Below are 12,990 nucleotides of genomic sequence, written 5' to 3'. Positions count from 1 at the left end.
TCAGAAAAAATCAAAAAATTCACAGCACATTATTTATTTTAGTACTGATAGTTCTGTCACTTATCACATTAATTGATCTGTCATACTTACACTTCCATAAATTATCAAGTATCAGTCTAAAGATGTTGAAACAGCAGGTCACCTCACTGACAGGCTTTATTATGATTTTCACCAACAGCATACCAAACCAGTGTTCCATTCACATGCATACCACATACAGTAAATAACTGCCAGCCATCCAAAGAGGACTGTTAGGAATGCAGCTTTTTCAGTATTACGCTGCTGGTTATTTTTGACATTTATTAATGAATTGTTTAGTTGACAAATGTAAGATCTTCCCAAGAGCTGAAGGTTTTTAAATGTCTTGTCTTTGTAAGAGATGCTGTCACTGTTGTAAAGAGAGAAAAAAGCTGCAACACAGTTGGCAATTTATGAAATAAATAATGAATTTCTCTTCCCTTAGATGTTTCTTTGTATTATATAAAAATCTGTATGAAAATGAAGTTGACATCATTTTATAGGCATAAATTTTATATTTTATAATTTTGAACACAACAAATCATTGACCAAACATTACTAAGGCAACAAAACAGAAAAATCTTACTATGGAATTTATGTTAACGTGTGCCAAGCTCAAAAAATATGCACCATGGCAAAAAGGCCAACTTTCAAACACATGAATGCACCAAAGTTACTAAAATGTAACACTGGTGCATTCTAGATGGTTCTAGAAGTGAAGTCGTCATCAGACTCATTTAACCTCCAGCCCTTTAAACTCCTCTGTTCCTCTTTACACCCTCTTTTGTCTGTCCTGTGCTGTCTTTCATCCTCCGTCGTCTCCCTGACCAGACGACGCCATTGAAGTTTTGGCGTCGCTCTGCGGCAGCTGGTTGTCCTGGCAATGGTCGTTGTGGTAACACCACATTGTCAGGGCCTGATTCTGCTGGGATTTATCCTGAGAGGTCTGGGTAATGTGATTAGCTCCCACTGTGTTCTCATTTCTTTACACTCCCGGACTGCCTCTGCAGAGTGGATGTACAAGTGTCTAGTTGATGGCTTTCTCACGCTGATTAGCAGACAAGGATGTTTGCTGAATTCCAGCCATGTCTACGCAGAGCTGATTGGGATTTTTAAAGGGGAAAACTGTGTAATTAGTATTCAAAGATATAGATTGATAATGGTATTGATATACCACCACATCAGATATTGGTTAAAAAAATAATCCAATATCTTGCGCCCCTAATTTTTATATAAAATTTGAACAACTGTGATGAGTGATGCTAGCTTGCTAATATCATTTCTTTGTAAAGTTGGGTCAAATGTTGGTGGGGTTTGTTGGTACACTGATTTTGAGAGAAAAAAATTATTTTGAAAGATTAAAAACAGTGTTTGTATTGTTATTTTTTTATTATTGTTTTTGAATGGTAAATGGCAAAAGAAATTCGACATTCCTACTGAGAATGGCTCAAAAATGTTGTCTTGTTTTAATAAAGGGCAGATATTCTTTCAAATGTTCATGTTCTTGTCTAAATTAAATGCTCAAATCATTTCTATTGGTTGCTTTTTGTAACTACTATACCATTTTAAAATTGTATGTTTGTGGAAGTACATTTGTGCCAACCAACCCCCTGATGGGGCAGGTTGGCACAAACGTACTTCAAGACTTAGATCACAAATTACCTAATTTTGGCATTTATTTATAACTGAGCCAACACATTCTCACCCTGACCTCGTCACATATCAGTGTTTGGTCATGGACATTCCATGTCGAGATATGACATGCAAGGTTTCCTGGGATGCTGGAAGTCACTGTCCAAGCACTAGATTTCAACGACTTTGGATTGAGATGAGGTTGGCTGAGACCTTACCCTTGCATTTCCTGCTCATTAGAATATTCTAACATAAATTTTGCCAGAGACATACAGCAGAGAGTGAAAAGTGCACAACCAGCCCTGATCTCCCCTACTTCTGAAAGAAACTGCATCAGAATGTGCATCTTTGTATTTAGGAGAGAGACTATGTCTGTTCACTAGTGAATAAGTTAAACCTCAGTTTCCACTGAGCTGATGTCTTTCAGCCACTCAGGTGTGAAATTTAGTCAGTAACCACAGAAATATTTAGCAAGTAGTGTTCATTACAGAGAGGTATGGGATGGAAATGTCTTGGCTTCATAAAATTGCTCACTCTCTCTCTGCCTCTGTTTTATTAAAATTGGCCATGATTCCACAGACACCTCTGTTTGTTGCGTCAACATGTTCATTTGATGTTGACAAACATGCTCACTGCTGTAGAGAAACTGCTTGGAAGATTTCTTGGCTGGCTGTTGTTAAAATGTTTTAGTATCAAAATCAATTTCCTACAACATTTTTTTAAAAATGTATATGTTAAATAAATAATAAGTTAAGAAGATTATCTGACCAAAGATAAAGTCATGTCTTTTGTTGACATTTTTCAACACTTGGTGTGATGGACATGTTTTGGTCCCAAACATGCAGTTTTCAATTAGCAAGGGTTGCATTTTGATCATATCATTAACAATGTCTTAACAACCCGTAAAATAAAGTTTGGGAAGGTATGGTCAGCAACTCTTGATTTTATCTTCCTGTAAATATAAGTGGAACAACTGCTATCAGCAGATCAGTTCATCATTTTACACTTATCATCATCAAAGCTGTGAATCAGGAAGCTTTGAGGAAGGTATGCTGTCCCGCCTGTCTGTGATCTTAAAGAGGCAACAGATAGGATTCTGTTTTTTTTTTTTTTTTGCTTGGCGCCACCTAGCGTCAGTGGTGTTGCGTCGCACTGTTGCAACGACATAATTGACCGTGGGGATCAGAGATAATAAATAATATGACTCTATTAGACTCTCTAAATTAAATAAAATGTAGGCTGTAAAGCCACCGGTATACCTCTTTGTATATGTAGAATGAGAAGGTGTGTGAACACTATACTAAATAAATGAGTAAAGAGACCGAGCAACAATTATCAGATTTATCTGAAGAAAAAACAAATAGTAATGCAAATAATTATACCAGAATGCACAGTACCAGTACAAACAACTCACAGTAAATTATATCAATATGTACACTATTAGTACAAACAACAGTAGACACAGTGGAATTAAACCAATATGCACATGTAAACAGTCCGGATTTTAGAATAAACAGTACCGTATGGAAACGATGCGGCTGGTTGGAGCTCAGATTGAATGGCAAACTTAGCTGGGCGATGTCCGTCGATAGCTTCCTCCGTGAGAAGAGAACAGAAGGAAGGGGTGGGGGTATCACTGTCCGAGGGCTGCCGTGGAATGGCAACGAAGATGTCAGCTGACCAGCACTCGCTACCCGGTCCCTGATTGCGGCGATTTGAGATGCTGGCCAGCTAGGAATTACCTAGCAGCCAGTGCAGTACAGTCCTCTCTCGTCTAGCTAACATTTAGCCGTGTTACTTACTGATCCATTAGAAAGAAAGCTAGCTGGACACCGGTGTTGAAGCCTCTTCGGTCACGGAGCTCCCTCCATCTCTTGAACGCCTGACTGAGGTTTACTCTTGTTTTTCCTCTTCTTTTATCACTCTCCTTTTTGCTCTTCTTTGCCTCCTCAGACAGAGGAGCTCGTTTTCTTTCGCTAGGCCGTTTTTCACTTGTTTCCAAACTTTGTCCATCTGCCATTGTGCTCGTGACTCAACTATCTCATGCCCAACTCCTCATAAGGACTCACTCCAGTCCCTGATTGGCTGACCGACCAATTTCACAATACATGATGCGTTTCCTGCCGTAAAGCAGAATTTTTTTCGTGAAATTTCGGCATCGGTGGCAGAAGCTTATTACAAAGATTGCAAAGCCACTATTAACCTATGTAGATGCTGATAGTCTGATTTTACTGTGGCCACTACCCTGTGCAACCCACATTATTTTCATAATGATATATTTAGGAAAAGATGCTATCTGTTGCCTCTTTAACAGCTACAGTGCAGAGCTTTCAGCAGCAGCATTAGGACTTTCCAAAGGGATACTTTTTACACATACTTCCATTAAAATGGTTTCAAGTTTCAATTATTGTTCAACCAACAATAACCCTTCCATTTTCATTCCTTCAAGGGTCATTCTGACTGATAATAATTTAGATTCTGTAATACCGTGATGTCATGAAATCACAATGAGACGATTATCATACTGTGACAATAAAACTAAAGTGAAACAAGCAAAGGCACTCTGGAAACTAACTGAAACTAACCTGGAATGAAACCAAAAGTTGAAAACAAACTAAAAAAAAACTATTGAAAAAGGCAAAACTCTAATAACTCTGATTATCACAAATTAAACTGCAGTCCCAAAGGTGATGAAAAATCACCATTATTTTCCCCAAATCATTCAGCCCTCAATCCCTAGCACTAGAGAACTGCCATACAACGAGTGAGAGACAGAGAGAACTGTGTGCTATTAAAACACTCTTCAAACTTATTAGGATGTAATTATAATGATTAAGTGTCATTGTGTCATTGAAACTGATTCCTTTTTCAGGGAGGCACTAACTTTATTCTGAATCTTGGGATGATTCTTTGATTGGACAGGCCAAAGTGGGATTCTCAAAGAGACAGAAATAGAGCGAGCATGAGAACCTATTCAGGGTGATTCCAGGACCTCAGGGTCGGGTCACTGACTCATTGTCCAATCAGGAGGGGGTGTGAATCATCCTCACTGCACTTCCTGTTTCTCTGGACTCTGGAATGTACTAAAGTGGGGGATTTCTGTCTTCTGTGAGTGTGTGAGTGATTCCTGTCCAGGCATCCACCTTATAAAGAGCTGTTTTATTTGAACATGTCCATGTCTGATAGATGATGGCGTCCTGTGTGTGTGTGTGTGTGTGTGTGTGTGTGTGTGTGTGTGTGTGTGCATGTAAGTGAGAGACAGTGACCTCAGTGTGGCCTCTGTAGCTGTGTTCATTTCTCTATAGAGACCTAATGAGAGAGAGAGCAGAGAACAGACAGAGACGTGCATTCATCATCCACTCAGCACTCACACGACAAACAGAGCTGGTTGGCAGTGGCTCTTGAGAGTGTGCTCGTACAGGGCACGCTTACTGATAGTGGGGAAACCCAGAGAGAGAGAGGTAAGGCACATACAGTACATCTGAGTAAATTCAGCAGTGTGTATCACTGACTTCCATGTCAGAGAAACCCAGCTGTTGTAGAAGCTGATCAGTAGAGGAAACAAATGAAAATCCTAAAAGTTATCAGTCCTGACACTTATATTACATACAGTGTAAGTGAATCAGTATTGGTAGCTTACACATTGCTTACACATTGTGTAGTCCATTCATTCTATGGCAATCTCTGTGATATCTGATCTGCCTACGAAACTCCTCCCCTCTGTAATACTTTGATCCAGACCTTACCTTGAGTAAGTTAAAAAAAAAAATTTAACATTTGTGGTGGATTTTGGAGAGACCATAAGACAGTGTGCTGGCTTAGCTAACCAACTGCTAACTACAGGCTATTCCTGTCAGTTCAGTTGCCTGTGGCCATTGTCAAGTGAGTTTGTATGATCAAAAAGAAAACATTTTTCTAGTTTGAACACATTGTGATTCAGAGTAATGTTATTCTGCTAACATATGATTATATATTATACAGTCAGATTGTCATTATGACTCGTTATATATAATATTGGTCCTGATTTAGTCCTGGTAATATTCCAAGTGCATATTCCAAATTGCTGGATAGCAAAAGATCAAATTAGCCTCTCCCCATGGCTACAAGTAGTTTCTATCAGATTTCCATGATTTATTATTTCCTTGAAGAGCATACATGATGGATATCAGAGGTAAGATGCGATGGAGTTGACGTCTTACAGAGTGGACAAAAAGTTTTATGTTTATTAATCATAATGCAGTTGTAATGAGGAGCCATTTTATTTTTGGAAGCTGCTAAGACTTCTCTTAATGCTAATCAAAATACTCAGTTTTAAACCATAATTCTTATTTAGTTTTGATTTAGAAGGGCCACTTAATTGTTCTGTTCTGGTTTAGACACATCCAACAGTAATACTGTTTAATGAATTTATCATGAAGAAGAAAGCCTATCAGTACTCAAGTAGCATTCTGCCTGTTTGGAAGGAAACAGTCGTAGTGGTATAGCTACCCCCTTTTATACCTGATTAAATTGTGTTTTTTGTAGAAATCTGATTGAGTTCACAAAAATCAAGGACACATCTTAAAAGGGCACACTTCCATAAAAATATATATTTTAAAACAAAAATGATTATAGCAGTACATTTTGACACCGATGTTATCAGTGCCTACTGTTAGTTTTACGTTTTGAAGGTTTTTTTTTTTTTTTACTTTTTGAAGCTGTGAATTCTTGCCTGGGACAGGGGTATTTTCTAGCACAGGGCAAGTTTAGAAGTTAAAAAAATGAAAGCAGAACAAAATAATTTTGTAAAGTTAGTGTGGTGATAAGTTATAATTTTAAGGGCGGTGGTAGGAGGTGATTTGAGAGGCTCAAGAATGTTTGCTCGATTTTCTACAACAGCATGTGCAGTTCTCGGACAAAAGATTTAAATCCTGTGTCTGCTGTCTGAGGGTTTGTCAGGTTATTATACTGTATAACAATCAGAACTGAACCTCCTGCTTCTGCTGTATCCAGTTTAATATTTTTGTGGATAAATGCCCAGTAAAATGATGTGACTTGTGTTTGGAGTCTGGACCAAACTATGAAAGTCATACTGGCAGAAATCCATAGCTTACAACACGTGTGTTTTGAGTAAAGGGGTGGACACACCTTAGTGTTAATTACCTTGGGGATTCTAGTTCTTACCACACATTTCTCTGTACTGAGTTCATTTTTTTAATCACTTCAGTTCTCTTTACTGACATGCAGCTCAGCTCAACAGTTAATCTGACATTCAAAATACACTGATGCAACCCTAACACTTCTCAGTGTCAACCCTTCTAGCAGAACACTGACAACATCAGTCTGTCACCAAAAACACTTTGTGTCATTAAATAATAAACTTAAAAAGCCCTAATAGCAGGTAGCATTACAATATGTATCACAATTGTCTTTGAAGCATCTTTAAGGTATTAATTTAGCATAAACAAAGACTCCATCACAATAAAGACATGGCTTATTGGATTGTGCTGCCTCACAATATATGCAATCAGAGATGCTGTGATGTGCTTCATTAAGCTTTATGTGTTTGTCATTTTGAGTTAATTCCACAACATGAATCTAAAGTCATTCCAGTAATGCGATACAAAGCGATAGATAGGCCTACTTTATACTACATGGTGCAAGTGACCCAATTCCGATTTTTTCCTCTCAAGTTGCACAGATCAAATCTGTAACATGAATGTGTAAACAGGAAAAAAACGCATGATATCGGATACTGTCAGATCAGATTCAGGCCTCCTTCATATGTAGAAATATATCGGATATGAATCAGATATCTGCCAATAGGTCTGTAATCTAAACAGACAGATCGGATATTTCCTGGTAGTCCACGTCGTACGTCATGAATAATGCGACGACAGCGCATTTTGATGACGTGCTCATGAGCGAGGGAAAGGAAGGAAAGTCGAATAAGTTGCATGTTAATCAAAAACTATGAACCAAAAAAAGCACAGTCTATCCCGAGTGAGACAAACTGCTTGATTCTCATCTCCAGTGTACCAGCAGAGAACCTGCAGAACCGAGAAGCAAAAAAACACACCGGGCTACACAGCCTCTCTACCTGAGCAGCTGAAGCTGCGGCTCGCACCCTCGACACACAGACAGTGCTTCTGCATGCCAGCCAAATGTGTGCGCAACTGTGAGAAATAAATATGTGAGGTGCACGCTGCTTTTCTATCTTTTTTGATTTTTCTTTCTTTCTTTCTGTCAGCGACATACACTCCTAACACAGGACGGGTTGTTTTTATTGACTGAGTTGATTATTAAGCCATAGTGATGTGCGGATCGGCTCTGATAGCACCCGAATCAGCATGTACGCATCAACCATCCAGCCACACCCGTCTGCAGCTACTTTTTAAATTATGTGGAGCAGCGCCAGCTTTCCAGGTGATTTATTCTTTAACGATTAACTTCAAATATTTAAAGTTATTCCTTAAAATTGCTTTCAGTAATGTAAACATTTCAGTAATGTAAACATTGGTCAAGAGTGCTGGACCGGAAGTGTCACACAAAAAACCGGAAGCTGGCTGCGTTCTGTTTTGCCTCTGTGTCTCCGTGAAAAATAAGGTTAATAGAACATGTAAACAGCAGTCAGGAAAAATCGGATATAGGCAACAAATCAGAATTGGGCATCAAGACATGGCAGTGTAAAGGCAGCCATATTCACCATACATACCTTGATACTTGTATAGGACATCTACAGATCTAGAAGTACAACAGTGCTGGTCTAGTTCTCATCCACATCACACCTTTTGACTTGTAAAACATGTGGGAGAGAATATTTTTCATGTCTGACTCATCTCTAGTAATCTTCTGTAGATATGTCCACACATCCAGCATGCATTGTGTCCAAGAGGGACATGTGATCATATGGTTGCTGGTCAGAAGATCCCCTCCAGTTTGAAGACATATAATACTTAGCATTTGATAAAAAATTATTTGTGTCTGATGTGTTTAAAAAATGACAAAAAAAAAAAGTTCACGTACCTCATTAGAAATTCTGAAACTTACATCCACTTTCTTTCTCAATGAAAGATCCAGATTCTGTTAATATGCAAATATTGTCCATGCTGGACTGCTGGATGTCTCCTGCTTCCATGAAAAGGCCATTCTCAATTTACATACATCGAAGGTTTTTAAATTTTGACATCCAGACCACCAGTGGCTCCAAACTAGTTGCTATGTCACAAAGTTTTGCTGCTATGTTAAACAGTGATTTAAACAGTATGTTTACTTACACAGTCAAGCTACAGTTATAGCTTGACTAGACAATTTCATTGGACTCCTGTCCTTGTCCCAAGGAGAGGAGTCAGTTTAATGACCAAAGTATGTCCGACTCTGCTACCATGGGTGGCAATATGCCATCTCTCAGCTTGTTAGTATTGGCCCTTTCTCTGGTTGACCCACCATGTCACAGACCAAACAGTCATGAAACTAGCAAGCTACAGTTATAGAGTGGCAAACTGGTACCATGATGGACAACTTTACAGCTCTGTACATTCTGTCCATCCAAAAATGCATGGCTCTGGAGGTAGATCTCTTCATGTTGTTACCAGCTTCTTCTTCTGTTACCCACTTAATGCTATTCGACTTCCGGATCAAAGCCTGGGGTGGAAACTGTGGAATATGTGCAGAGCACTTAGGCCAGTTTGGGTCCAAGCCTCCTAGTGTTAAACTGTACACAGACATGATTCTGCACCAACATGCAAGTGATGGAACAAGGGGCAGTACACTTTGACTGGAGGAAAGTCAGTCAGACTGAGGAAGGTACCTAGAAAAGAAGTCGGACTTTTGATTACAAAGTAGTTTAATATCACGTAATTGTTAAGTGTGTGGTATGTTTGGTTTTTTTCTTTAAAAGGAAATTTTCTGTGTTGTTAAAACACGGCTAATGAATGAATAGGATGAAAGGAGTATATCAGGGTCGAGTGTCTCTGTCTCGTTCACAGCCCACTCTCAGGCCATGAACAGGCCTTTAGTGCAGTGAAAGACTGACTACAAATCTTGAAGCCAATTACATGGCCTCATTTAGATGGCCAGTGCTTTGTGCTTAAGTAGGTGCGTGTGTGTGTGTATGTGTGTGTGGGGGGGTCTGGCACACGGCCAGTACAGGCTGTACTAGTCTGTGATAGTTGGGGTGGAACTCTGACACAGAGAGGGAGGAGAGCCGGCTGAGTTCAGACGTGGACGACAAATATTGGTTTAGTTTCAAAGAGTTCCAGAGAGACTGATGGGAGGTGTTTCTGTTTGCATGCTGGGTTTGTGTATGTGAGTGTGTGAGGGTGTGTGTGTGTGTGCATTTGTGTGTTGATTTTTTTTTTAATTGAAACTGCCAAATAACTGTATTTTTGGCTTCTATTCTTACACTTTACTATTCTCAACATGTGGAATTTGAAACTTTTTGACCTTTGTGCTTGCGTGCGTGTGTGTGTGCGTGCATGCATGTGTGAGAGAGAGTTTCCTTTTGCCGTGTGGGCAATAAATTATGATATGGTATGCAATGCAATACAAAATGATCCCCATTCTGTTCACTAAATGTTGAAAACTACAGATCAGATGGCTTTTGAATATGAAATGGACTCATATTTATTAGAACTATTAAATCTTTTTATGGTTTTATGTTGGTTTGTCCACAGCAGACTTCATCTACAATCAAACGACATTAGCAGTCCGGTGTCCTTGTACTTTGCCCTCTCTTTGGCTGCATGCTTACACATGTAACAGCATGTCATTTATGAAAATGAATCAGAATATGATTGTAGCTGCCACCCTAATGATGTGCACAGCTGTGGCTGGATTTTTCAGTTTTTCTCATGTGTAAGGACAGACATGTCCTCCATGGGTCAACACAAGAGCATTTATCAGAGCTGCTGGGTTACAATGCCATACCACAGTACATTCTAAGTATCTTGAAAAAAATGAGGATGTATACTTAATGTTCTTCATCCTTGAGCGTGCTGTTGATGGACACCAGTGACCCATAATGCAGTGCACAGAGAAAGTAGAGGTGCTACTCATAGCTAGTTGTTGATGGTGGGGAGGCAGCTCCAGGAAGATTTTGGAAAAATACATTTTTAAATCTTGCTTTTGATACAGCAAAGCAAGGAGTTTTTGTGCCCAAACCTACCCAAACTTTACCGGGTGGCAGATTAGAAAAGGCAGTGAAAAACAACATATTTTATGGCATGATTTGGACTTGGACTTTGCATCATCTGCTGTACAAAATGATGCAGTACAATGATTTTGTTCTGTACTTCGGTCCTACTAATGTGAGACTATTGATGTCTTTATCAAAGATACATCACTCAATAGAGGTATCTTAACCAATAGTATAAACAAGATTGTGACCAAGATATGTACAGAGGATATTCTACAGTTGAAACATAGTTTCTAAACTATCCCAAACATGTCCTGTTTAATTAATAAACTGTAAAAAAAAATAAATAAATAAAAAAATAAAAAATAAAAATCCTGGGCTTTTGTGTGGTAGCCACAGTTTTGTCAAGAGACCTATTGGTGCTTGGATTTCAGCTTGGATAAGTATGACTGCCATCTTTGCAAGTTATGGGAGACAGAAAAGCCTAATGTGGTCTGGGGGAAGCCTTGGTTGGGTAATCATCCATCCACTGCACTTGGCAGAGATGATTTTTTCACTTACCTAAAGCAGTTTTCACACACTGAGAAAACCATTTGATTTATGGCTTTTGCTTTTACTAACTTGTCACTGTTAAATCACCTGTTGGGGCTGTCTGCCATGTTCACAAATTTAAATGTATTTGCTGATTTCAAGTTCTGGAAGTGTCAGTATGATCTACCAGCACAGCTATGAACAAACAGATAAAATAAGGATACAGTGCACATGACCCTACATTGACCTAATAAGGTCATTCCTATGTTCCCAGGGTCCCATGCTGGGAATATAGGCTATTGGGAACTTTGGACCCATCTTACAAGCCGGTCTTGTGGATGACATGTTTTTTCTGTTGCCTTGCTTTATTAAAGCTACATGTAACAGTACATGGGAACATGAACCAATTTGAGTTTGCACAGTATGTTTCTTACATATGTCTGTCTGTTCTCCTACAGAACGTGCTGGCCAAGGCGTTGTATGACAATGTGGCAGAGTCTCCAGATGAACTGTCCTTCCGTAAGGGTGACATCATGACAGTGTTGGAGCGTGACACACAGGGTTTGGATGGCTGGTGGCTCTGCTCCCTTCACGGTCGCCAAGGCATCGTCCCTGGCAACCGTCTCAAGATCTTGGTCGGCATGTACGACAGCAAGCAGCAGCAACAGGCCACGCCTTCTACACCAGAGCCAGCTGCTTCCTGTCCCTCCTCCCAAGCCCAGCGACCTCTCCCCCCTCTAAGCGCCTACGCCAAACCAGCTCCTGCTCCATCGTCTGCTGCCATTGCTGCTTCCTCCTCTGGCTTTCCCAATAAGCCTCTCCCCTCAGCCCAGTACACATCTATGCATCCAGCCTTCTCCACCCCAAGCCCCGCACAGACCAACCCAGACTCTGTCTACATGATGCCCCCCTCCCATGGCCCCAAGCCAAGTCCACAAAGTCTGTACCAGGTCCCCTCTGGCCCGAGCGGACTTCCTCCGGGACCCCCCAGCAAGGCCCCAGCTTTAACCCAGAGACAGTATCAGCTTCCTGGGCAGGACATCTACCAGGTACCCCCCTCTGTAGGTCCGGTACCAGGCCAGGGAGCAGCCCCAGCCGGGGGAACAGCAGCTGGACAGGATGTGTACCAGGTGCCCCCCTCCCTGGAAAAGAGGAACTGGGAGAGCAGCAACAAGCCACTGGGCAAGGTAAGAACAGAAGGAATTGATTCTGTAGAGAGACATTTTCATGAATATTTTATGTTCTATGTAGACAGGAGGAGAGGGTGAAAGCAAGGCACCAAGAAAGGAAGCTTTTAGTTAAAAAATGAAAAATCTTGAAGCAAAGAATAGGACATTTAGTCTTATTGTTCCTGAGTTGTGGATGTTTTTGTATCATGCACACACACACACACACACACACACACACACACACAAACACATACACACACTTCCTACTATTGTCACTGTTTTCTGTGCGTGTCTGTTTTTTGTCAAATCAAAAACTCAAGGTTGTTCTTTGTGTTGTGTGATAAGGTTTGCATATACTGGATATCAGCCAGCCAGTATCATCTGCAGTGGCGTATCACAGAGTTGTTGTGAAGGTGTGGTCCTTTACCTGAGGTCCAACTTTTTTCAACTTCTTTTTTTTTTAAATTCTCAGTCTCAGTGTAGAGTTACTGGTCAATTTTCACTCTTTGGCTCATTGGAGAGATT

The 12,990-nt window shown here is 40.2% G+C and overlaps 1 protein-coding gene across 2 annotated transcripts in view; it reads left to right on the top strand.

Moving 5' to 3' along the window:
- Positions 1 to 12,990, top strand: part of bcar1 (BCAR1 scaffold protein, Cas family member) — a 118,722-nt gene that overhangs the window by 70,285 nt on the left and 35,447 nt on the right. For both annotated transcript variants that reach the window (XM_049574420.1, XM_049574419.1), the window contains exon 2: positions 11,755 to 12,483. In XM_049574420.1, the coding sequence (XP_049430377.1) occupies positions 11,755 to 12,483 (729 nt within the window). The remainder of the gene's footprint in view (positions 1 to 11,754; positions 12,484 to 12,990) is intronic.

This window comes from Epinephelus fuscoguttatus, linkage group LG4, assembly GCF_011397635.1.
Source record: "Epinephelus fuscoguttatus linkage group LG4, E.fuscoguttatus.final_Chr_v1".
Taxonomy (NCBI): domain Eukaryota; kingdom Metazoa; phylum Chordata; class Actinopteri; order Perciformes; family Serranidae; genus Epinephelus; species Epinephelus fuscoguttatus.
Note: the sequence above shows the minus strand (reverse complement) of the source record. Positions and strands in the feature narration are given on the sequence as shown.